This window comes from Physeter macrocephalus, chromosome 10 (assembly GCF_002837175.3).
Source record: "Physeter macrocephalus isolate SW-GA chromosome 10, ASM283717v5, whole genome shotgun sequence".
Taxonomy (NCBI): Eukaryota; Metazoa; Chordata; class Mammalia; order Artiodactyla; family Physeteridae; genus Physeter; species Physeter macrocephalus.
In genome coordinates, this window is record NC_041223.1 from 53,219,029 (window position 1) to 53,245,469 (window position 26,441).

Sequence of the window (26,441 nt, forward strand, 5' to 3'; positions counted from 1 at the left end):
CACCACCACTGCCAGGGCTTGGCGGCGGATGGCTTCCCAGAGGAGCTGGCGCCTCCGCCCGAGCCCTTCCTTCCGGAGGGCTGGGGGGCAGCGAAAAGACCATTAGTAGACACCGACCCTCGTTCACGACACATATTTATGCGTGCCCACTCTGCGCTGGGCGCTGGGAATCCTACAATGAATCAGACTCGTCCCAGACTCAAGAGGCTGGGGCACCACTCGGGGCCCACACCCCGATCTCTGTCACCCTCTGTCCTCGCAGGCCGGGACGAGAAAGTGGGAGGAGCTGATGTTTTCATCCTACCTCGCCTTCCGGGCTTCACCGCCAAAGCCCCGCCCCTTCGGGCCGTTCACGGCTGCGCCGTAAAGTAGGATAAAATTCTTTGCCGCAGAACAGCCCGCCTCCGTCTTTACGGCAAGCCGCGTTTGACGCTCCCAATATGGCGTTCCCCACTTAGGCAGGGCTGTGGCTGCTACCCTAGATGGCCGTGGGCAGCGCTAACTTGGGGCTGTTGTCTGTCTAACCCAGGCTGCAGAAAGCTGCAGTTAAAGTTCGTTTCTGGTCACGGCTCCAGAAACCCACCCTCCTCTGAGGGTCAAGAATCGCTGCTTCCTTCTAGTTCCCGCAAGTTCCTCATCTGCTCCTAGCTTGTTTCCCGCGCCACCTCCGGACACCCTCAAGTCCCTGACACCCCCAGACTCAAACTATGAGCCTTCGGCAGCTGCTTTTGCGCTTGCCCTGTTATCTCGGGGCCTCGGGGCCCCGGCGTGGCCCCCTCGACACCATCGCCTCGGTGGTCTCCTGGCGTGGTCAGTCCTCCAGGTCCCCGGCCCACTGGAACCAAGTGGTGTCAGAGGCGGAGAAGATCGTGGGCTACCCCACGTCCTTCATGAGCCTCCGCTGCCTGCTGAGCGACGAGCTCAGCAACATCGCTATGCAGGTGCGGAAGCTGGTGGGGACTCAGCACCCTCTGCTTACCACAGCCAGGTGAGCTACTCCCTCTCGCCCCGACACACTCGTACCCACTCGGGTCCTTTTTCCTGGCCTATACACCCTTTCCTCCCTCTCTGAGACTGACTGCCTGCTTATCCCTTTTTACCTCTTCCTTTCCTCAGCCATCCTAGGCATTCGATGTTGTGTCTTCTCTACTCTACTCACCTTAACTTACTAACTCTATTTGCGGAGGAAGAATGAGAACACGTGCGCTTTTCGCGTTTTTGCTTCTTAACTACTGAAGGTGAAGTTGGCTCAGTGATTTGTGGAGAAATGGAGTAGGGATGTGGGTTTGAGTCACTTCCTAGAAATGGTCTTTTAAAAGTGGGATAGGTTTGTTTTCGGTTCCGCATTATTCGAGAGGTCACCTCTAGAAAGAATGGGGAGGGGGAGATAGGCCGAAAGTTAGTCACTTGCAACGTTTGTCTCAGGCTTGAAGTAGGAATTTATCTAATCAGTAGTCATTTTCCCCTCGGGATTTTTATCACTTATGATGAACTACTACTGTGAAACCTGCCATTAGGACTTTAAGGACCACAACTTTTGGTTCCATTTTTAAAAACTCCACCTTTTTATTAATAAATAATTTCAAACATACTGAAAATTTGCGAGAATAAAAATAATACAAAGAACATACTTTATAATCATATTCACCTATGGTATACATATATACGTATACTATTCACATGTGTATGTAAACAAAATACATACACACACACAGATATATTTTTCCTGAATCATTTTGGGGTACATTGCATATGTCATGGTCCTTTACCCCCAAGTACTTCATTTCATAAGCATAGGGATATTCTTTACGTAACTACATTAATCAACTTACTTTTAATATTGATACAGCACTTTTATTTAATCTACCATTGATAGTCCACTTTTCTTAATTGACCCGATAATGGTTTTTTTATAGCATTCTTTCCTCTGTAGTACAGGATCCAGCCTAAGATGAGGTATTACTTTAGTTGTCATGTCTCTTTAGTCTCCTTCAATTGAGAATATTTCCACAGTTCTTCACTTTTATGACTGGAGCATTGGTCCTCAAATGGCGCAGTCTGCCCACTAGGGAACATTTGGCAGTGTATGGAGATGTCACAACTGGGGCATGCTACTGGTGTTTAGTAGGTAGAGGCCAGGGATGTTGTTAAACACCCTACAATGCCCAGGACAGCCCCCTACAATGAAGAATTAGGTGCACCAAGATGTCAGTAGTACCAAGGTGGAGAAATCCTGGACAAAAATTATCTTTTTTTAAAATGTTTTCTTTAAAAAAAAGACAACAAAAAAAACCACTTTTGAAATATTTGGAGATTCACATGCAGTTGGAGGAAATAATTCAGAGAGAGCCAATGTACCCTTTATGCAGTTTCTCCCCCCAGGCAGGATATTGACACTGATACAGTCAAGATGCAGAATGTTTCCATCACTACAAGGATCCCTCATGTTGCCCTTTTATAGCCACCCTCACTTCCCTTGCCCATCCTCTTACTTTAATTTTTTATGAGACACTTGCTATTTCTTTGTTACTAGTTACCAAATAGCAATAGTAGAGTGATTTTATTTCTTGGCATCATTCCCAGTTATCAGGAATGTCATTTTATGAGTAGGCTAAACTTGTCCTGAAGCTGGAATGTTAGTTCTCCAGAGATTCTAGATGATACACACTCAAAACACACATACGTATATATTTTAAAGCTTAATAATGAAACGAATGAACTTACCACCCAATTGAAGAAGTGTAACTTTATCAATCCTATTGAACCTTCTCTCTTCACTGGTCCATCTCCCTGATCCCCACTATACTGAGTTTTGTGTTTATTTTTCCTTCTAAAATTACACGAGTGTTTCCTTAAATAGTAATGTGTTTAATTTTGCTCATTTTTGAAATTTATAAACATACTAGTTTGTTGCATGCAGTCCTTTATGACTTGCTTTTAAATTCGACATTGTTTCTGAGATTTATCCCTGTTATGTTTAACTATACTTCATTAGTTTTTCACTGGTGTGTAAAATCCTACTGTGTAAATATACCACAGTCTTCTTTCGATCAGCATTTGGGTTGTTTGCAGTTTTTGGTGCTAAGAAAAGTGCTGCTGTGACTATGCAGCACGCGTCTCCTGGTGAACTTGTCTTGAGAGAATAAAGGTGTGTGTGCACATGTGTTCAGCTTTAGGAGATAGTAAATTGTTTTCTAAAGTGGTTGTACCAGTGTACATTCTCACTAGCAGTGTCTGAGTTCAGGTTACTCTGTGTTCTCACAACACATGAACCATGAAGTGTCTTATTTTTTGCTAGTCAGATAGTGGGTTTTTCTGTATGTGATGGGAATGATAGTGTTAGCGGTGGAGGTTGTAGTAGTACAGCCAGCCCTCCGGATCCGTAGGTTCCACAACCACAGATTGAACCAAGTGTGGATCGAAAATATGCAGGGGAAGAAAAATTTCAGAAAGTTCCAAAAAACAAAACTTGAATTTGCTGTGCACCAGCAACTATTTTTATAGCATTAACATTGTATTTACAACTATTTACATAGAATTTACATTGTATTAGGTATTGTAGGTAATCTAGAGATGACTTAAAGTATAGGGGAGGATGTGCCTTGGGTTGTATGCAAATACTATGCCATTTTATATGAGGGACTTGAGCATCCTTGGATTTTGCTATCCGTGGGGGTTCCTGGCTCTAATCCTCCTGGACTGTATATTACATTGTGCAGATGCATATTGTAGTCTCTGTAATAAAGTGTTGAAGTGAAAAGGGCAGAACTAGAAAGAGCCTTATTAATGTATGTATTCTGAGAATTGCAGTTCATCTACTAAATGTCAGAGCATCGGTTGGGGTCTTAGAGAAGATTCCTTCTGAGGGCACCAGAGACACACTAGATGAAAGCTTGTAAGACTGATGGCTCTGAAACTTCCCTGACTGTATGTAGCCTACCCTGCCTGCCTAGTACCATATTACAGTGAAAGAATTGAAGAGGAACAAAATAATAAGTTTCAGCAAAGTTGTAGTAACATATATAGATTATCTTGTAAGAAAAGGAGGAGCTAATCTGCATATAGTTTAATTACATTTATTTAAATTATTTAAACAGTCTAAACTCACAGGCAGCTAATGAACAAAAAACTTTTGGGGAGGGGGTCATGCATATATCTGTTTTAGCAAAGAAGCAGGCATCTGATCCATAGTGTAGGCAGATTGTGGTTATTGTAAATTATAGCTAAAAACATGGATTAAGCAGCTATATTGTTTCACATACTGCACCTTACTTTGTTGAAATCTTGTGAGCAAAGCATTGACAATTAAGAGAGAGAGCCTCTCAGTATGCTATCCAAAGGACACAAATACCCCATATAGTTAATATAGTTAGGACCATAGGAAATTGGATTTGGTAAATTCTTTTACTAGTTCCATTTTACATTATTTACTTAAATCAATATTCTAATCCCTTGGGTCATTTTAATTTTGGGGTAGATATACATGGTATTGATATATTAGGGGTGAATCATATCTTATGGCCCTAAAATTTAGATGTGTAGTGACATTTTTGGCAAACAGGAGGAGAAAAAAAGGAAATCACCATAATTCAGCATTCACTACCTTCTCTTTCTTTACCTAAATTATCTCATCAAGAAAAGGGAAAAAAGCCTAGAACTATACTTTTATAACAATTTAATTGAGAAATGAGATTAAATTTAAAATCTTGAGATTTAGTGAGATAATGATCTTATTACTAGGAACAATGTAGCAATTAGCTAATTTTTTACTCTTCTTCTAGATGTTCTAGTTTCTCTGTGTTGTAAGTTCCAATTAGATAAATAATCCTTAATTCAATGTTAATTAAAGCTTATGGAGGAATATGAAGAATTCTAAAACATGGACCATGTCCTTTGAGAATAGACATTGTGTTGGACACAAATATATTTACAAATATCAGAAAGAGGTAAATGACTTGTTACTAATGAGTAGTAGAGATATATTAGCTATTACATTTGGAGATAGTGAAGTGGCCTGGCAAAAGATGAACCCTGTATGATATTACTTATATGTGGAATAAAATATAAAACAATCTAGTGAATATAACAAAAAAGAAACAAATTCACAGGTACAGAGAACAATCTGGTGGTTACTAGTAAGGAGAGGGAAAGGGGGAGGGGCAAGATAGGAGTAAGGGATTAGAGGTACAAACTACTATGTATAAAATAAATAAGCTACAAGAATATGTTGTATAACACAGGGAATATAGCCAATATTTTATAATAACTGTGAATGGGGTATAACCTTTAAAAATTGTGATTCATTATGTTGTACACCTGAAACATACACTATTGTACATTAACTATACCTCAGTAACAAAATTTAAAAAAATAAAGTGGCTGGAATAGTAGAGAACCTTTCATGAAGAAACTGGGATGTGATTGGGATAGATGGATAGAAATTACATGGATAGTGTTTTAGAGTGGTGGTACTGTATTACAATTCTTTTTCTTCTTGATTCTTTTTTCTTCTTTCTTTCTTTCTCAGGCTGTCATACTTCTACTAGGCATAGGGAGGACCTTAAAAGCAAGAATAAGCAGTACAGTAAAGTAAAATGAACAGCATGAATGGAGCTAGAATAGCTAAAACAATATTGAAAAAAAACAAAGAAGAAAGTGGGAGGAGTCATTCTACCTTATGTTAAGTCTAATATATATAGCTTAATTGATCAAGACAGTGTGGTATTGGCAGAGGAATAGACAGATTGAGGGAACAGAATAGAGAACTCAGAAATAGATCAACACAAATATACCCAATTGATTTTTGACAAAAGTGCAAAAGCAATTCAATGGAGGGAGAATAGTCTTTTCAACAAATGGTGCTGGAACAATTGGACATTATAGGCAAGAAAATGAACCTTGACCTAAACCTCACACCATATTAAAAAAAAAGGTCTATGTAAAATGGAATTAAATGTGAAATGTAAAACTATAAAACTTAAGAAAACATAGGAGAACATTTTTGGGACCTAGGGCTAGGTAAACAGTTCTTAGACATGAAACCAAAAATGCAGTTCATTAAAGAAAAAATATAATAATTGGACTTCATCAAAATTGAAAACTTTGCTCTGCAAAAAGACCTTGTAATAGGATGAAAAGATTAGCCACAGGGAGAAAACATTTGTGAATCACTATCTGAAGAAGGACTTGTATCCAGAATATGTAAAGAACTCTCTAAACTCAGTGGTAAGAGAACAAACAATACAATTAGGAAATGGGCAAAAAGAGCCTATAAAGATGGCAAGTAAGCATATGAAAAGTTGTTCAACATTATTAGCCATTAGAAAAATGTAAGTTAAAACCATGATGAGATACCACTACAAACCTATTAGAATGGCTAAAATAAAAAATACAATATGAAGTCCTGGTGAGAAACTAGATTTCTCTTACACTGCTGATGGGAATATAAAAATGGTACAGCCACTCTGGAATACAGCGTGACAATTTTTTATAAAATTAAACATACACTTAACATACAACCCAGCTATAACACTTGTGAGCATTTATCCCAGAGAAATAATAACTCATATCAAAACCTATCATGAATGCTTGTAGCAACCTTATTTGTAACAGCCAAAAACTGGAAACAACCCATATGTCATTCAAAGGTGAATGGTTGAACAAACGGTGGTACAACCATACAATGGAATACTACTCAACCGTGAAAAGAAATGAACTATTAATGTGAATATACTTAACACTACCGAACTGTATACTTAAAAATAGCTAAGATGGTCAATTTTATGTGTATTTTACCACAACTAAGGAAAAAGTCAATTTCAAAAGTATGATTCCATTTATACAACATTTTCAAAATGACAGCTATAGAGATGGAGAACAGATTAGTGGCTTCTAAGTCATAAACAGTGTGGGGAACAGGGAGGACTGTAAATACAAAGGAGTATATTGTGGTGATGGAACAGTTTAGTATCATGATTGTGATGGTAGGTACATGAATCTATACATGGTATAAAGTTGCGTAGAACAGTATATACCTACACACAAACAATTGCAGGTTTTTGAAAAGTGCTGAAAATGGAATAAGGTCTGTAGTTTTGTTAACAATAATATACCAATGTTAATTTTTAGGTTTTGATATTGTACTACAGCTATATATTGGGGGAAGCTGGATGAAAGATACATAAGGACTTTTTATACAGTCAGTCCTTAACCACGAGTTCTGTGTCTGTGGATTCAGCCAACCATGGATCGAGAATATTTGGGGGAAAAAAATTCCCCAAAAGCAAAACTTGAATTTGCTGAGCCAGGCAACTATTTATATATAACATTTACATTGTATTTACTACTATTTACACGATATTTACATTGTATTAGATATTATAAGTAATCTAGAGATGATTTAAAGTATACTGGAGGGGGCTTCCCTCGTGGCACAGTGGTTAAGAATCCTCCCGCCAATGCAGGGAACATGGGTTCGAGCCCTGGTCCGGGAAGATCCCACGTGCTGCGGAGGAATGATGAATGACCAAACAGTAGGTAAGCCTAGGAGACAGGAGGCTTGTATGTTCTAGTTTCATCTCTGTCAGTAGTTAACAGTGTGACCTTAGGCAAGTTATTCCATCTCTGGGCTTTAGTTTCCTAAGCAGTGAAGTAGAAAATTTGACTAAATGATTTCCAAAAGTGTTGCCAATTCTGGACTAGTAGAAATTAGTGTTGTAACTGAACATAGCAGCTAAGGGAGCTATTGTCACTTCTCAGGCAGGGAATGAGCAGATTGAATGCAATATGTATTGATAGGACAAATCTATCATCCTATTTCTACTGTTTAAAAATCCTGAAAGCTCAGAAAAAATGTTTTCTTAGACTCATACATCTGACCTGAACTGATGTGAGGTCATTTATAGTCTTCTTTATCCCACTGAATGTTAATATTCTTGCATTTTGCTACAGAAATATTAATGTGTTTGATTGCAGGGTGCTGCCCCAGATTTTTCTGGAGTGCTGGGTGAATTGCTCCTTCCTAAAATCGAAAAATTTCAAATTCTGAAAGACGTTTGGTTTCAAGGACTTTGGATGAGGGATTGTGGACCTGTCCAAGCTAGGCAGTGGTATTATATGTAGGATGATGTCGAAGTCCAGGTATGTGATGTGGATGGGTAGTGTGGGAGAGGTTGAAGGTAGTGACAGTGCATCAATCCCCACTTTATCCCAGTACAGCTTGAACCCTATGGGCCATTACTGTCTTGCTAATTAAATGTAATTATCCATTTGTGCAAAATATGTATTTTTATTTTTAGTCACTTAAATGTCTATAAATCAGTATTATTTTTAAGTACTTCTAGCTTTTATAAATTCACTGCATATACTGTCTACTGTCAAGAACTTAAGAGCTTTTAATAAACATGTGGAGGACACTTAATTGTTTCAAAGATAATAACAATACTTTTTTTCATATAGAATTGGTTAAATTCTTGTTGTTTAACATAGCTAATTCCATTGAGCAATGTGGCTTTGCGTTCATTGATTACTCTTGACAGATTTGGCTCTTAGGATTAAATTTTTGTTTAAATATTCTGTCTTTTTACTTTTGCCTTGGAAAAACTGTGATCTCTATTTCAGATTCAGATAGATGGGATCAATTTGGTATGCATTTATTGGAGACAAATTATGACATTTAGTCTCTCTCTTAGAGGGTATTGATTCCTGGGTAGAGACTTTTTGTTCCTGACTGAGTTCACTAGTTACTTAGCTACCTAAAAAACCTTATTAGTCTTTTTCTGCACAGTAAACTTCTTTAGAGCTCTTTGAATTTATTATTAGACATTTAATTTTAGTCTCTCCCATGTTTATGAAAGACCCTTTCTAGATTCAGTTCTGTAATTACTGTACTGAAAGCCTACATTACTTATGAAGGACTTTTTCTTGGAAGACTTGGAGAAAATTATAAATTTTAATTCATTCCACAAATATTTGAGGTGCTCTGGGCATAGATATACAAATAAGAATAAGACATAGTTGCTGCCCTTCAGGAATTCGTGAGAGGCAGTACAGTGAGCATGAGCTCTGGAATCAGACTGTTTAGATGCATATCCTGACTCTACCACTGCCAAGGTATGGGATCTCAGGCAATTTACTTTACCTCTCTGTGCCTTAGTTTCCTCATTTGTAAAATGAGGATAATATAGTACCTATATCTTAGGGTTTTATGAAGAGTAAATGGGCAAATATAGGTAAAGTACTTAGAAGAGTACCTGGAACATAGAATGTAGTCACATGTTAGCAGTTACCGTTAGTATTAGAAAGTCATTTTAGTGGGGAGACTTGCAAATAGAGGATATTGAGATAAATGCTGTAGTATGTGTGAACAATATGCTGTAGAGGCAGAGAAAGAGGAAAAAAATCTCTCTCTAGAGAAAATTGAAGACTTCCAAAGTTAAGGTGACATAAGAGTTGGGTCATGTTGGATGGGAAGGAAGTGACCAAGGCAGGGAAAAATAAGGCACAAGGAGTTGCCTAGCAGAGTGTAGGGAAGTAGTGGTTTGGGGTATGCTGAACAAGGGATAGACGAGGCAAAAAGGATAGATTGGAAATGTCTGCTTCTGCTAAGCTAGAATAACATGCTGTAAACAAATAGAAAACTGGATAAAATATATATGAAACAACTGTATTCTGCTTAGAGTACAGGGAGCACAGGATTGTGATCCCTGTGAGTGAGAAAACAAATGAGGTGAGAGCTGTGATCACTCGGACTTTCTGCTGAGAGGTACTTTCCAAATAGCAGCACAGAGAGGGGCAACTCGAGCAGAGGGTGCTGGCACTGCTGAGTTGAAGAGACGGATCAGATCTGGGGGAGGCTGAGGCAGCTGGAAATTGTGGGACAGAATGCAGAAGAGGAGAGAGTATGCACAGAAAGGCTCCAGAAATCTAAGGTGCCCTCTTGAGTCTGTTATTGAAAACTAAGCAGCACACACATAGGATGCTTGGGCGCTGTAAGCTGTACAACTGTCAGAGTTCTCCCAGAGCTGGGGGACGTGCAAGTTCTGACTGGACAATGTGGAAAGAACTTGTTGAACAGCTGCGCACTCTAGAGAAGTGCCCAGAACTTTACGCAGAAAAGTTATGCCTTAGTAATGGGACCAGTGGTATTCTTAATTCGTACTAATTAACATTAGCTCAGAGCTAGTAGGTAATAATCCTCAAGAGGATTGGGTATTTTCCTTTTGCCAACTCATTACCTGGGTAATGGCCAGAGATGCATTTGGGAAAAAAATCTTCCAGAGGGATTTGGCCTCCTCTTCATTCAAGAACTGTGGGTCTTAGATTTGAGTGAGAGGCCAAGACTCCACTGCAGCATCTCAGAGAGGTCTCTGTTCACTAGACCTGGAGTTGTTTGTTTTTGGTTATTTAAATCAAAACATCTTAGTGGGATGGCTATTGATTTGAATTCTTGAATCTGACCAATTAAATATAGACAGGGATTTCTGCCTCTCACAACGAAGCCTGAGATTACCTCATATTCCCAGTATCCACCTTGCTGCCTGTGAGAGTCACCATGCCCACTTTGCTCTGGCAGGTAACTGCCACCACCTAGACCCAGCCTCCCCTGGGCTCCTCCCATTGCTTTTTGGGTTCGCGGAGTCCATTCCATTTGTAGTCCCTCCCACCCAAATCTTTAGCCCTTTCTAGAAGCCACTAAAGTGATCAGTAATGATTGTGGTATGCTCCTCACCAGTCTTTTTCTTGTGTCAAGGGTTAAGAGAGAATCTTGTGGGCCCAGTCAGGAGACCTGGTAAAGGCATTGTGTTAAATGAATAAAAGTTTCATGTAGTTTGAATAGAGAATAGTAGTGAGAGAATAGCATCTTTACCATAGGATTCCCTTATTCCAAAGAACCGCCCCAGACGCTCAGAACCATTTTCATACTGGGAATTGCAATTTAGTTTAAGTCAAGTACCATCACCTGTCATAGTAAATTAATGCCACTTTGAATAAGTTTTGTATTCAATTTGTAATTTTATTTATTTTAGTTGTTTAAGAACCATAACCATACAGTGTTTATAATTTTTATGTTAATATTTAAATAACATTTTAATAAAAATCATTTAAGGCAATACTGGATGACTGAATTTTTACCATTTAAAAATATTCCAAATGTTACTCAAGGTTGAGGAATACTGACTAGTCTGTGTTCTTAATTCTGGGCCCAGTTAATAAAGATAAGTTGGTTGTAGTTTCTTAAGTGCTATAATACTTAATTCTTTGTGGTTAGATTCTAATGAATTAGGATTCAGACATCCACATCTCTCTTCTCATATTGCTCATTACTGCTGTATTGCCAAGTGCTTTTCATCAATATTGTATTCTATAATTGTTCCTTCTTTATTCTTCTGTAGGATTCAGAATCTTCTTGTGTGTGTGGACGTGTTTTACACACCTTGGAGGTTCTTTAGTTACCAAAATTTATTTATCTGTGTTTGTGGTTTTGAGAGTTTAATGAATGTTTTCCCAAGAATAGCTACCCTAGAGTAGGTTTTAAAAATGCGTACTAGATGTTAACCATTCAGATAGTTGTTTCTGATTTAATACTTACCCGAAGTTCTAGATACAAATCTTTAGTTTATGGAGTGCAGCTGGAATTGCTTCCTGTGACTTACCAAAGTCTTCTCAAAGCCTTTCATTTTTTTCTATTTTTGTGCACTGAAACTTCATTTTAACAAATCTTTTAAAATAGCTTTAAAAATTACCATTCTCTTGGAATCTCCTTGGAAGTTTATTTCATTTGCTTCAGAGATTTTTTTTTTTTAGCAAACTGAATTGGTTTTGTTTCCACAATTGTGAGGCTAGAGATACTTCTAGTGAATATTATATCATTCTAAAAACTTAGCAGTAGTGTTTTGAATTTTTCAAGCATTGGTAATTTGCATGAGCATATTCTTTATAGTGTTTAATAATTACAGGGCTTTTTTTTTTTTTTTTAGCTTCAGACTTTTCCTTTATTGTTTTTCTTCTGTAAATACAAAGCACTGAGTTCCAAAGTAAAAAAAAAAAACAAAAGGCTACATTGAGAGTGATAATCCATACTCCAGAATATGGTTACATGTAAAACAAACATATAAAATACATATATGTTATTCATATAGAAAATAAGCATGATCACATATATAATAAACTGATATTTTGTAGCTCTAATATCTACCTTCCAACTTTGTAATGCAATGAACTAAGAAAGTCCCACCAGGTGGGAATTGTCTCACTTCTAGTCTTGTCCAGACCATCACTTTCATTGTCTTGGTTCTGTATGTGGACTGATCAGCACTTGATTCTTTTTTTTTTTTTTTTGGACTTTTTATTTATTTTATTTTTATTATTTATTTATTTATTATTATTATTATTTTTTGCGGTACGTGGGCCCCTCACTGTTGTGGCCTCTCCCGTTGCGGAGCACAGGCTCCGGACGCGCAGGCTCAGCGGCCATGGCTCACGGGCCCAGCCGCTCCGCGGCACGTGGGATCTTCCCGGACCGGGGCACGAACCCGTGTCCCCTGCATCGGCAGGCGGGCTCTCAACCACTGCGCCACCAGGGAAGCCCAGCACTTGATTCTTAATGACCTTCCATAGTATTCAGTCTCTGCATGGCAGGGTTGCCTCCTTATACATTAAGATTCTTATACTAAATGTTGATAATTCTCAATATATCTGTCTATAGTTTAAGGAAATAAAAGAGTTTACATCAGCTGTATTCTTTTCTCTCTTGCTATCCTTGAATGGCATTTTACTCGGACATATTTCTTGAATGCCTGTGCAGGGTAGTGTGCGAGCTAGTGGATGAATAAAATAGATATGGTTCTTGCACTTGTCACATTCACAACTCCTCCATAAATAAAGGCGCTGCTGGAACAGAAGGCACTTTGGTCTTCTTCAATATGCCACCTTATAAATTCCTGTGAATCACTTGAGAAATGATCTCTCTCTGCATTGGTGTGTCTTTGCTTGTAGGGGGCTTGGGATGGGGAAATACTCCTCCCTTCCTAAGACAGTTTGTGTGGGACATTAATGAAATTCCTTTGGTTTGTTTGGGATAGGTGGTGATTTATAGTTTAAATATTTCTTATATGCCTATGTAGAATAGAATTCCTCTTTCTTCTCTGAACTTAAAACACTGTTAATAAGTGGACTCCATAGAAAGGAAGATGACTTTTTGAAAAGCAGTTGATCCTTGAACAATGTAGGGGTTAGGAGTGCCCACCCTCCCCACAGTTGAAAAACCACAGATAATTTATAGTCCCTTTCTGTATATAGTATGTGGTTCTTTCGTATCTGTGGTTCTGCATCTGCTGATTCAACCAGCCAACTATTGTGTAGTACTGAAGTATTTACTATTGAAAAAAAGATCTGCATATAAGTGGAACTGCATATAAGTGCAGTTCAAACCTGTGTTGTTCAAGAGTCAATGTACTATGTCCTAGGTTGTCAGTTATATCTTGGCTTTCTCCTCTGTGCTGGAGTACAAATTACCAGGTGGAAGAAGGGTAGAGTAGGTCATTGAAATCCTTTTAAAGGAAAATAAAGCCCATGTACAACCACTAGACTATTAAAATGTGTTCTTATTAAGAAAGGAGTATTTGAATAAAAATTCAACTTGTTTTTTTAAAAAGCCAAATTTGAAAAATTGAAGGTAAAATGGAAGAGTATCTTCAAAAATGTTCTGGAAGTTTCTAGTTGTATTATTCCAAATTGGTGATGTTAATATTTTAAAATAATAATACCTGCATGGTTTATTCTCCAGGGATACTCTGATCATTGGAGTTGTGCTATTTATTTATTAGGTAGTGTTGGAAGTGAATGAGAGGTACTGAGAGAGAAAATTCAAGAGTTGCTGAATTTTCCCTGGGGTTTCCAAGTTTGTGCATACATAATGGTTTTAGTCACATATTCATTTTTCTTCCCACCTTACTGCCAGCGTCTACTTCGTGTTTGTACAAATTTTTGTTTCTCAAGAAAAAAACTATTTCCCAACAATATCATATTGTATCTCCAAACTTCTCTTAAAGCTTTTTCTCTTAATTTTCCGTATGCATAATTTCACTTTTCTTTTTTCACTGCCAATGTCTTAATTGAAATTTTAATACTCTCTTAGTGTTTCACTGTTCCACTTTATTGTCCTAAAAAACATGGATTCGATCCCTGGTGAATTACAGGGCTTTGTGACAGGTGCTTTCTATATCTTAAATGGTTAAATATCACCAAATTAATGAAATTTATTTTATCCTCAATAAAAATGGTTTCACAAATCTTCATCAACATTTCTTTCTAACTTTAGGCTATTTCTTTTATGTTACTGTGTATTTAAAGGAGTGTCAGTTTCACGGGACTAATACTAACAAAGCTTTTATTAAAAGCATTTTTATGTAGTTCTATTATTTTGAAATATTTATTTTTTCATATACTTTTTATTCCATAGTACCCATGATTAAAAACAAGTATGACTACATGACAATGAAGTGTGCTTGGTATAATTTTGAGTACATAGAAAGGAGCCCCAGAAATGAATATCTAGAGGTTAGTGGTTGTGGCCCCAGTATTTTAACCTAACTTTAAAAGTACTTATGGATGTACCTAGGCAACTTAGAAGAAAACTGGAATGGATCTTTTCCATCCTTGATAACTTTTACTATTGCATAGGATATGGTAAAAAAAATAATTTCTTGATATTGAAGGTATGTTAGAATAATATGTTCATTTGTTAAATGGTCAGGGTAATGTTTCTTGCCCCATAAGAGGGCAGTCCTGGGAGCTTGATGGTTTGATTTCCCTCCAAATTATATTGAGTTTCTGATTATCTACATGTCGGTTTTCCAGTGAAGAATTTCTTTTAAATTCCGGGTCATGTTATCCTGCCACCTGTTTGCTGCTTCTAGCACTTTTATTTAATAGTGGGTTGGGGAATGCATACAGATTTTAACTTGGAATTCCAACTAATTTTAGTTTAGCTTAATTACAGTGAAAGCATAATACTCTGTGAGGAGCACCGCGAGGGAGGGAGGCAGTACTAGCTGAGGTTGTAGAGAAGAACGTGGGCTTGTGAGCTAACCAGTACCCGAACTTGAATTCCAACACTGCTGTTTCCTAGCTGTGTGAACTACAGAATTTTTTGAGCCTTGTTACCTCATCTGTAAAAGAGATGAGATTGTTATTATTCTCGTTTCACAGGATTGTAATGAGAATTACATGAGACAACACTGTAAAATGTTTAGCTCAAGTGCTTAATAAACATAGCTGCTGCTATTAGCTATTGTTTGTGCCCAATAATCCTTTCTCTGTGATCTTAGGTTATTTTTGTTGTTGTTGTTTTCCTTTTCCTAAGTTTGCTTGAAGGATAGTTTTAGGAACGCAGAGAAATATTACAGATGAAAATGATTTGAAAGGTATACCGCACTGTACAAATATAAGGTGGAAGTGGAGTATTATGACTGTTATTATTAGAAACAGCAGTTGAAGCTGTGTAGTATAGTGGAAGGAACATAGTATTGGAAGCAGATTGACCTGTTCAGACCTGGCTTCTGTCATTTACCAGCTGCTGTTGGACAAGTTGACTACTTAGAGCTTCAGTTTTCTCATCATTGAAAATGAGAATAATAATAGCTATCTTGTGGAATAATAATACCTATCCTGTTGTGAGGCTTGAATGAAAGGCCTAGAGGACAACATAGTTTTCTTTCTCTGTTTCTAAGTGGAGAATAGGAAACGTCCCTGGCAAAAACAAACATCCTTTCTGAAGCAAAATGCAGATTAATTTTGGGTTAGCGTTGATTATATTTTCATTACTGAATTGCAGGTAAAATAGGATTGACCAGTGGGTTAGGACGATGACTAAAATGGGTTAGGAGGATGAAGAAAGGGGTGCTGGTTAACCTGTGGCCCTGAGTTAGGTTTTAGTACTCTTGAATTCAAAGTGGTTTAGTAGAAAGAAAGGAGTTCAAAATATGAATACAGTTGGCTGCTGTGGGTGTGTTATAAACCCAAAGTAGAAAATAGGGAGCCGAGGATCTCTTAGATGGGAGAGGATAATATATGTCAAGGTGTTTTGCTAACTTTAGGTCATTTTAGCAATGACTAAGGTATTATCTTTTTTTTTTTTTTTTTAAACCCTTGCCAAGAGTAAAGGGGAAACATCTGGGGATGGTAGATCTCACAAAACTTTCTTTTGGGGTTTGGTATACTCTTTTCCATGGGTAAATTGGCTGCTGTTTAAGCAGTCATTGCTGCTACTGGAACCATATGGGCACTTAGACATCACGGTAGTTGGAGGCCTTAGACAAGTATTTAGGTACGGTGATGCCCACTCTAGCTTTATGGATTATGAGCAAGGTGCCTGGCTCTTTATATGCCTATCAAATCTTGACCTCTCACTGGATAGCATTTTGGTAAAGCTTACTACAGATTGATAAATTGTACCCTTCTACGATGTAGAGTCACAGACTCTTTAGTAGCTTCCCATGTTCAGTAGGATACAGTTTGGCCTGTGCATGGCAAAACATCCCTTCCTTCTTCTCTAGTCACTCCTGCCACTCCCCTCTTTCCACCCTAAGCTGTGGCCATAGGAGATAAATCATCTATATTCATACCTGGTAAGCATTGCTTCACCTTTAGGACTCAAGTGTTAGCTCTTTTGCTAAGCATTCCCTGACTTTCTCCAGGTTAAATATTTTGCTCATTCCTCTAACTTTCATTCTCTTCAAAAAATTGGAAGCTGTGACGCTATTGAGCTTGCATTCTCCACGGTCTTAATCTGCTCATGTCAAGTGGTGGCTGCGTTAGACTGGGCATGTGTTGTACGCTTTAAATGTATACAGTTCTATTTGTCAATTATTCCACAATAAAGGTGTGAAAAAAAAAGATTGGGCCTGTGTTCTCCAGTTCACCGTTTGAGATGCTTCAGTTACAGCTGGCCATTTCGTGGATTAATTGGCTTCTGTGGATCCTTTATTTTGGACCTCTGATTTAGGTATAAGTATTTCTAAGACTGTGAACTTTTCAAAAGAGAAGATTTTGTCTGTATATTCATATTGCCTGGCATATACTTGACACATAGAAAGCCTTCAATAAGTACTCACAGAATTGAATAGAATAAAGAAAAACCTTTCCTAACCAGAGGCCTTTTCCTGACCTTTGCCTTACTCATTACTTTAATTAGATCATGGTGTTTATCTTACATATTATTCTTCATAGCCTAGAATATCATAGTTGAAGATAGTGATCAACGCTTCCTGAAGACAGAGAAGGGAGAAAAATGCACTTAAATTATAGCAGAATTGATTACAGTTAGGTAGGGAAACTTTTTCCTAGATATAACATTTTTTAGGAATGGATAACCACGAGATGCTGTTGCATCCTTTTATTTTGAAATCTTCCATGGGGTTGGCATACACCTTCTTGAAGACAGAAAGAGCAAAATTAAATTCCTTATGAGTCTAGTGATATTCAGAATGTTTCAGACAGTTTTGACTATACTTAATATATAGTATGAAAATATATTAGCTTTAAGACATTGTAGGTTTAGACAGAATTTGAGAACAAATTCTAATCAGCAGGTGCACAAATTCTCAAAAAATATGGAATTTGTCATTCCATAATTTGCTCCTCTATCAAAAACAGCTGACTCTAAAGAGTGCTTCATACTGTTGGCAAATTAATTACAAATGCAGGAAGCAATCTCTGCTTCATATTATTGTGATTTGTAAAAATAATTTAGATGTAAGCTATCCACAAACCATTTTTTTAAAGTAACAATCGTATCTAAATCCTCATATTTTGTCATTACACGTGAGTGTCATAAGTTTAAATTCTGGGACTTCCAAGCAGAAATATAAGAAAGAGCTCATTTAGGATGGAATGGCAAACATTTCTAATTGGGAGGGTCTTCATTTTGATTCCTGCCCTCCTGCCTCCACCCCTTAACCAAAAACCAAAACAAAACATCTGGAGTTATTTAGGCAGTATAAATATTCTTAAAAGAATGGACCCCTAATCATAAACTTTTCTGGCACTGAAAAATTCTCTTGGATAGATAGAAGTCACATGATTGGTAAAAATATATTTGAATTCATGAAGGCTCCCACAAGTCATGAGTGCAGGAGCACTGGGGACCAAGACTGATGGAGTTCATATGCTTTTAGAGGAAAGCAATCCTCTAAAATCAATTAGTGCACAAGGGTTATTCCCTCAGCTTTTCCCTTAGACTCTTCTCCAATAAAGGTAGCTTATTTGTTAAATGATGGTTGTTTTACTTTCAGAGACATGTGCCAAAGGTATAAATTTAGTTTTATTCTCTTTTAAAATGTTTAAACAAGTTTCTGCAGGGAGCCAAAGAGAAAACAATGCCCTTCCAAGTCCCTGTCTTCAGCTTCTGCTTTGTGGTTCTGTCCCTATAAGTAAGGCAGAGGGAATGGAGGAGGAATAATAGCTAAGGCTTGGGGGAAAAAAAAAAAGTATCAATTAAGGAGGGGAATTGAAAGACATGGCTGTGTCGCCAACCAATATTTATTGACCATCTACTATGTATTAAAGCAGTGAGGGGTGTGTTGAGATAAAAGGGCTTCCTATTCTCAGAGGACTGAGGGCATTCTTGAGGAAACTAGATGTAAACATACAAAGTTTAAAGTGTGGAAGCCAGGAAGAGCAGAGTTAGTATCGTGGTAATTTTGAGTGAAAATCAGCAGTTAACTATGTGGGAGAATTTTAACTTAATGAGCCAGGGAAAACCTCTTGATGATTTTGGCATATTGTAAGTCCCATTAATTCAGGCCTATAAAACAAAACCGAAAAAGTTTTTTTAAATGCTGGAAGGGAATAGAGAAAATGATGCCATCTGAGATATTCACTATCAAAGCAGCAATATTACATTTTTAAGCTTAGACACTTGAAGTAGTTTAACTGAGGGAAAGAACAGGCTCAAAGGAGCCATGTGTCTCTACTAGAGAAACCTTAGCCTTCAACACATAATAAGCCTTGTTAACTACAGAGCATCAAATAAGCTTTCAGAGATTCTGAGCTTGATACAAATTACCAAACTAAAGAGGAAAAACTTTCCTTCTTCCTTATCCTTAGAGCTAAGGTGCTTCTGTTTCTCAAGATCATGTTAAAGAAGATGTTATTATCATTCTTGTCATTGTAGTCACTTTTCCCTTGATCCTATCTTTCTTTTACTATATTTATTACAGGGTACACTTATCAGTATGTTTTAATAAACTATCTATTTAAAAATATCTAAATCTGTACTCGTTGCCATTTACAATTAGATATAAGTAGAGATGTAGAGATTATCAACTTCATGGGGAATGGGCATAAACATTCCTTGGGTTGCATGGACTGTTTTTTAAAGCACATCTTATCAAGTTTTGTTTGTTTTTAGACTAGAAATGAAGGGCATATTTTCAGGAACCTGGAAGAATCATAAAGAAAAAGCAAATGTTGCTGTACTAGGCAGGGTGGGTTTTTTTTTCTGTGAAACTAAAATATCAAGTAGGGTTTTAGCATTATAATATATAAAAATCTGTAGTCAAAAGAGCCTTCTTTAGTATGTGTTATTTGATTTGAAAATCTTCTCATTTTTATATAAAATGAGACAATACAGAGATTTATTCAAAAAGTACCCATAATCTTACCACTCAGAGATAGCTACTGTTAATATTTTGGTATATAGCTGCAAGACTGTAAAAATGAGTTTGTCCCATGTGTGTATTTTTGTTTCTTGCTTCTCTCTCATAGCAGTATGTAGAGAATTGCTTTTAATATTAAATAAACATAATTTAAAATAACTACATGATATTCCATTGTATGGATATACCATAGTATAATTCATTATCCTCTTTTGTTGGACATTTTTTCCCCTAAATTTTTCACTGTTGTAGATAGTACTACGATGAAGAAATTTACATGTATGTCATTGCACGCTTGTTTATTTCCTTGGGATAATTCCTAGATTTGAATTTTAGGGAATCAGGGTATGTGTATCATTTTTTGAAAATATTTTCATATTTTAGTTACTATCCATAGTATTATATAGGAGTGCCTGTTTTCCTTGTTCTTGCCAACCTTGGATATTGAAAAATTTTGCCAATTTGATAGGTGCTAAAAATATCTTGTTTTATGTTGAAAAAATTTTAATACTAGTGAGATTGAGTCTTTTTTATTATGTTTATTTGCTAGTTTTATTTCTTCTTTTGTGAGTTGTCTATATATTTTGCTCATTATTAATTGCATTTAATCTCCTTAGTGACAAATAAGAGCTCTTTGTATATTAAAGGTTTTACTTTTTCTCAAATGTTGTATTTTTTTCCCCCAGTTTTAAATTTTATCATGGCTTTTTGGTGAATATAAGTTTTGGTTTTTTTTTACTTTTTTGTTTTGAAATAATAGAGTCACAGGAAGTTCAAAAATAGGATAGAGATGTCTCTTGTCCCCATTATCCAGCTTTCCACAAGGGTAACATCTTGCATATTTATAGAACATTATTAAAACCAGGAAATTGACATTGGTACAATACTGTTAACTACAGATGTTATTTGGATTTTACCAATTTTTACATGCATTCAGTTGTGTGTGTGCCTGTGTGTGTGTTCTGTAAACTGATCACATGTACAGATTTGTGTAGCCATCACAGTCAAGTTATACATCTGTTCTATCACCATGAAGAAACTTCCTAGTGGTACCCGTTTATATTCTCAACCTCACCTCTTTCCTCACCCTGGGCATTCATTGATCTGATCTCCATTTCTATATGTTTGTAATTTTGAAATGGAATCATATAGTATGTAACTTTTTGAGATTGGCTATTTTCACTCAGCATAGTGTTCTCGTGATCCACCTAAGTTGTCGTGTGTGTCAATAGTTTATTCCCTTTTATTGCTGATTAGTATTCCATTTTATCAGTGTGCCATAGTTTATCCATTTACCATAAGACCATTGGGTTTTTTCCCTCCCCAGTTTTGTCTATTACAAATAAAGTTGCAGTGAACACACATAGGTTTTTATGTGAACATAAGTTTTCATTTCTCGAAGATAAATGCTCAGGAGTGTGATTGTTAGATTGTGTGGTAAATGTATATATAAGTATGAGAAATCCAGTTCCACCTCCTTGCCAGCATTTGGTATTGTCAGTATTTGTTATTTTAACTCTTCTAATAGGTGTGTAGTCATGTCTCATCTTCGTTTTAATTTGCATTTCCTTAATGACTGATGATTTTGAGCATTTTTTCATGTGCTTACTTGCCATCTTAGTATCTTAACTTTTTGGTGAAGTGTCTGTTCAGGTCTTTTTGCCCATATGCAAATAGATTGTTTTCTTACTGTTGAGTTCAGAGAGTTCTTAATACACTATGGGTACAAGTCCTTTGGATATGTGATTTGCAAATATTTTCTTCCAGTCTGTGGCTCATCTTTTTATCTTGTTAATGGGGTCTTTCACAAAGCAAAAGTTTTCAATTTTGATGAACTTCAATTATTGATTTTCTTTTCTTTTATGGATCAAGATTTTGATGTGATATCTAAGAGCTCTTTTCCTAGCCCTGGGTCCCAAAATGTTCTCCTGTGTTGTCTTCTAAAAGCTTTGTAGTTTTGTGTTTTACATTTAAATTCATGATTTATTTAGCACTCGCTTTTGTATATAGCATGAGTTTTAAGTCAAGGTTCATTATTATTATTTTGCCTATGGATGTCCAGTTGTTCCAGAATAATTTGTTTGAAAGACTCTCCTTTCTCCATTGAACTGATTTTACACCTTTATCAAAAATCAGTTGGTGCATTTGTATTGATCCATTTCTGGGTTATCTGTTCCATTGATCTATGTTTCTGTTCTTTTGCCAGTACCGCACTGTCTTGATTATGATGACTGTATAGTAAGACTTAACATCAGATGGAGTGATTTTTCGTACTTTATTCTTTTTTGCAAAATTGTTTTCGAATAAGCTTGTTTGTATCTGTTGTAGTTATCTTGGTGGTGGCAGCAAAACTTGGTACCTCGCTAGCTTGCCAGGGTGTGGAACTGGCTCTGGCTGAGGCCAGGAGGAGGTGACAGTACTCTGTTGGGGTGAACTTTTGAACATTCATCTGAGCCCAGGGTGGGAGGGACAATCTTTTAGGGAATACAAAGTAGTTCCTAACGTTAAACAGATACATGACATCATTAAATATTATTTTTATAGAAGATTTTCCTTTAGTGATATCAAGACTACTCTGTGGTGTTTAGAATGGCATTGTCCTGCTTGAAAGCAAAGTAGTTTATGGCTGAGTACTCAAGGACCCTTCTGTTGTTGTTTTCATTTTATCCATGGTTGTCAGAGACTTGGTTTTAGGTTTCTACAGCAACAATCCAGACTGCATAATACCAACACTTTGTGCGCATGTGGTGTTAACTCTGATGCCTTATACGCTGCATTTGGCAGAGTTACAGTTGCTATGGAGATCAACCTTTGGACACACTTGGTTGATAACGATGTCTCTCACATGTGGATATTGCTGCTATGAGTTGACCAAGAGATGCATAAGACTTTGTCAGTGATTTTTCTAGCTGAGAATCTCACATTTGAAAACTCTGTACATTTGCTCACAAACATACTAAAGTGTGTGTGTTTTGTCTTGTTTTTTAATAAGTAAGCTTGCTACCTGGAAAATAGAGGGAAAATATGACTTTGAAGAATACATTATCGGTGGAATTTGACAGACTTGGCGAGTCTATACTATTTCTAAAACATACCATAAAAATTCAAAGACTAAACATCTTACATAGTTTTAGGAATCTAAGTCAATTGTCAATAGAAAAGCAAAGGAAGAACAATTCTTCTTATGAATTACTCTTATTTATATATGGGGCCTCAGTGTAACAGCTAATAAGAACCTTTTTCTTGGAGCACAGTATCTCTAAAGAGTCCTTTGAACTACAAAAATGAAAAACATTGAGGAAGAAGAGTGACCTTATTTTTTCTTTTCTTTTCCTTTGACAGTGTCAGTTAAACTAGGTCACAGCTTCCAGTCTTAAGACAAACTGTCGTTGAGTGTTTTCATTTGCAGAATTCTTGAAAGAAATGCAGTTTTAGAGTGGTATACATTCCTGTTTGGGGTTAGGGAAACTTGTCAGTCATGAGCTGATATACTAGAGCAGTGATTCTCAACCCTGGCTGCACAGTAGTGTTTAGGGCTTTTAAAAAGCACTGATGTTTGAGCCTAACAAAAGTTAAATCAGAATCTCTGGGACAGGGAAGAAAGCATGGCATTGGTATTTTTTTTTTTTTCTTAAAGCTGATTATTTGATATAGGCATACTTGTTTTATTGTTCTTTGCTTTATTGTGCTTTACAGATACTGCATTTTTTTTTTAACAAACTGAAGGTTTGTGGCGACCCTGCAAGTCTGTTGGCACCATTTTTCCAGTAACATTTGCTCACTTTGCATCTCTGTGTCACATTTTGGTAATTCTCACAATATTTCAAACTTTTTCATTATTATTATATTTGTTATGGTGATCTGTGTTCAATGAACTTTGATGTTACTATTGCAAAAAGATTATGACTCACTGAAGGTTCAGGTGATGGTTAGCATTTTTCAGCAATGCAGTATTATTTAATTAAGGTATGTACATTGTTGTTTTAGACATAATGCTACTGCACACTTAATATACTAAGTATAGTGTAAACATAACTTTTATTTGCACTGGGAAACCAAAAAATTCCTGTGACTTGCTTTACTGCGATATTCACTTTATTCTGATGGTCTGGAACCGAACCTGTAATGTCTCTGAGATATGTCTGTACTGATATGCAGCCAGGGTTAGGAACCACTACAGCAGAGTAAGTTTTCATCTAGAGTCTTAAATTTTAGCTAAATTTGTATATTAGAATGCATCAATAGAATTCTGTAATTTGAACATTACAGAAAGTTTAGAAAGGGCGATCTTACCATCTATGAGTTTCCTGTTGTTGTAACAAATTACCACAAATTAAGTGGCTTAAAACAACACAAGTTTATTTAACTTTTTTGGAGGTCAGAAGTCAGAAATGACTCTCCTGGGGATAAAATCAAGGTGTCAGCAGAGCTGAGTTCCTTCTGGAGGCTCTAGGGAAAATCCATTTCTTGTCTTTTCCAACTTCTGGAGACTTCCCATTTTCCTTGACCTGTGTTTCTGTTGTCACATCTCCTTTTCTGACTCGACCCTTCTGACTCCCTCTTATAAGGACCCTTGTGATTGTGTTGGGCCCATCCAGGTAATCCAGGACAGTCTCCTCATCTCAAAATCTTTAATCACATCTGCAAAGTCCCTGTTGCCAAGTAAAGTAGCAGTCACATGTTCCAGGCATTTAGAACCTGGACATCTTTGGAGTGTGGTGTGGTGGGGGGGCAATTGTTCAGAGTACCATACCAGCTTAACATGATTATCACTTTGGTATTTTCCTTCCTAGTCTTATTTAATATGCATATTTTTAATTTAAACGTGATCACCTTACACATACAGTTTTCTAGCCTTTTCTACTTAGTTTTCATAACCATCATTTAAAATAGCCACATAATATTCTATCCATGATTATATCATATTTTACATTGTGTCTTTACTCTGTTGTTGGATTTTTGTTGTTTCAGATTTTTATTACTGATAGGTGAAGCTGTGATAAATATTTTTGTTTATTAGATAGATTCCATGATGTGGGAGTACTGAACTAAAACATTATAAACATTTTTATACTGTTTAATTCAAAACACCAAATTGTAATTTTGAAGAGTTCTAATCAATTTATTATAAGAAATAATCATAATGTATGAGAGTATAGGTGATGCTATATTTTTGCCAATATTGGTCATTATCATTTAAAAAAAGACTTTTTACTAATTAGATAGATAGAAAAATATTACCCTGATTTAAATTTAATTTACTCAAAATTGTTTTTTATGTTTCTGTTTGTTTCTCTTTGTATGTTTTGCTCTTTTATTTCTCATGGTCTGAGTTTCTTGTTATTCATACTTACGAGATTTTTATATATTGAATTTATTGTCTTATATGCTACAAATGCTTTTTTAAACGCTTTTTTTTTTAACATCTTTATTGGAGTATAATTGCTTTACAGTGGTGTGTTAGTTTCTGCGTTTTTAAATTTTAAACACGTTTTTAAATTTTAAATGTTCATATATGTTTTTTCCTTTGTGATTTTTCTGTTTTCTCTGTGCTTAAGTTATTCCACCTAGCAGGGTTTTGCAGTAAATATTCAATTTTGTTTTCTTTGATTTCTTTCATGATTTAGTCACTGCCCTTAGCAAATTACCAGCAACCTAAGAAGTTTGGAGACTTATGAGTCTAAACTTACTGTATGACTTACTGTATGAAAGCAAGTACCAAATTAATTTGGTTCCATTCACATAATTTATCAAAATTGGAAACAAATTTTTCAAAGGACTAGAGAAGAATCTAGCAATTTTAGTGCATTCCTAAGATGTTTTTTGCCCTTTGCTGAAAGGTTTACTCACCATGCCTGTCATGTTGTGTGTTCATGCAGATAATTGAGAATTATAGTGAGCTATCTTAGTCCATGATAAACAGACAGAATGCACTTTAATTACATTCTAATTTATTATCTGGTGAAAGTACCTTGCTAACAAATCAACCCGGATATGACTTATTGGATAGCCTTTGCACTTAGAGGAATAATCAGTCTGTAATCACAAACAACATGAACCGTTCATCTTCTAGATTGCTGTTATATTTATTACCCTTAAATGCCTGTGCCCAGTTTCTTTCCTGTTTGTTTCCCACTTCATGGCTCCTGTGCCCCCACTCAGCCTGCTGTAAGTTGGTAGAATCCTGTGCTTACAAATTCTTTTTCTTGAAATAAGGTTTAGGCACATGCCTGGGAGAGAGTTCTGTCACTTTACCGTAGGAATAAAATGTATTTCCCCCAGTAACAGTAAATAGAATAAACTGTCACCAAAATGTACTAATATGTGATTTAGTCCTTGCTGCCCTGGTAAGAACTAACAATTCTAATTCTATAAAGAAATAAAAACTTTGCCCCGTAGAATAGCCACCACATCCTTTAGTATCCTCTGTTACTTCCTGCTGGTTTCAAAAAAAAAGAGGTATGCAGATTAAACTGAAACAGCTCTTGTTTTTTTCTTTTGCGACAACCTTGTGCAGAAAATTAATATTAGGGAGTAGATTTTACCAAGTGAACACCTTTCTCTGACGCAGTACCTTCCTAAAATTCTACCACTTAAGGCTGATGGCAGAATGAACAACCAATGGCACTAGTTCCACAGCATAATTTAGAAGCATTACATTTCCTTAGTTGACCCCAGTATACTTGAATACCACTGCGTTAAGCTGAACATTGGAGTGGGGCTGCAGTGTGCAGGCACGAAACGGTGTAGAACAACCTAAGGAAAATTATACTCCGCCTCCTC

General features: G+C 36.6%; 1 protein-coding gene across 12 annotated transcripts in view; it reads left to right on the forward strand.

The window, feature by feature from the left end:
- Positions 1 to 375: 375 nt before the first annotated feature.
- The window catches only part of PDSS2 (decaprenyl diphosphate synthase subunit 2), a 279,796-nt gene continuing 253,730 nt past the window's right edge, over positions 376 to 26,441 (forward strand). For 11 of the 12 annotated variants that reach the window (XR_008618390.1, XR_008618391.1, XM_055087589.1 and 8 more), the window contains exon 1: positions 408 to 988. Coding sequence is in view for 10 of the 12 variants with exons in the window: in XM_055087589.1 (XP_054943564.1) it covers positions 708 to 988 (281 nt within the window). In the remaining 2 variants the exon portion in view is untranslated. Of the gene's footprint in view, positions 989 to 26,441 lie in introns of all 12 variants that reach the window. The other variant, XM_024115522.2, reaches the window with a different exon arrangement.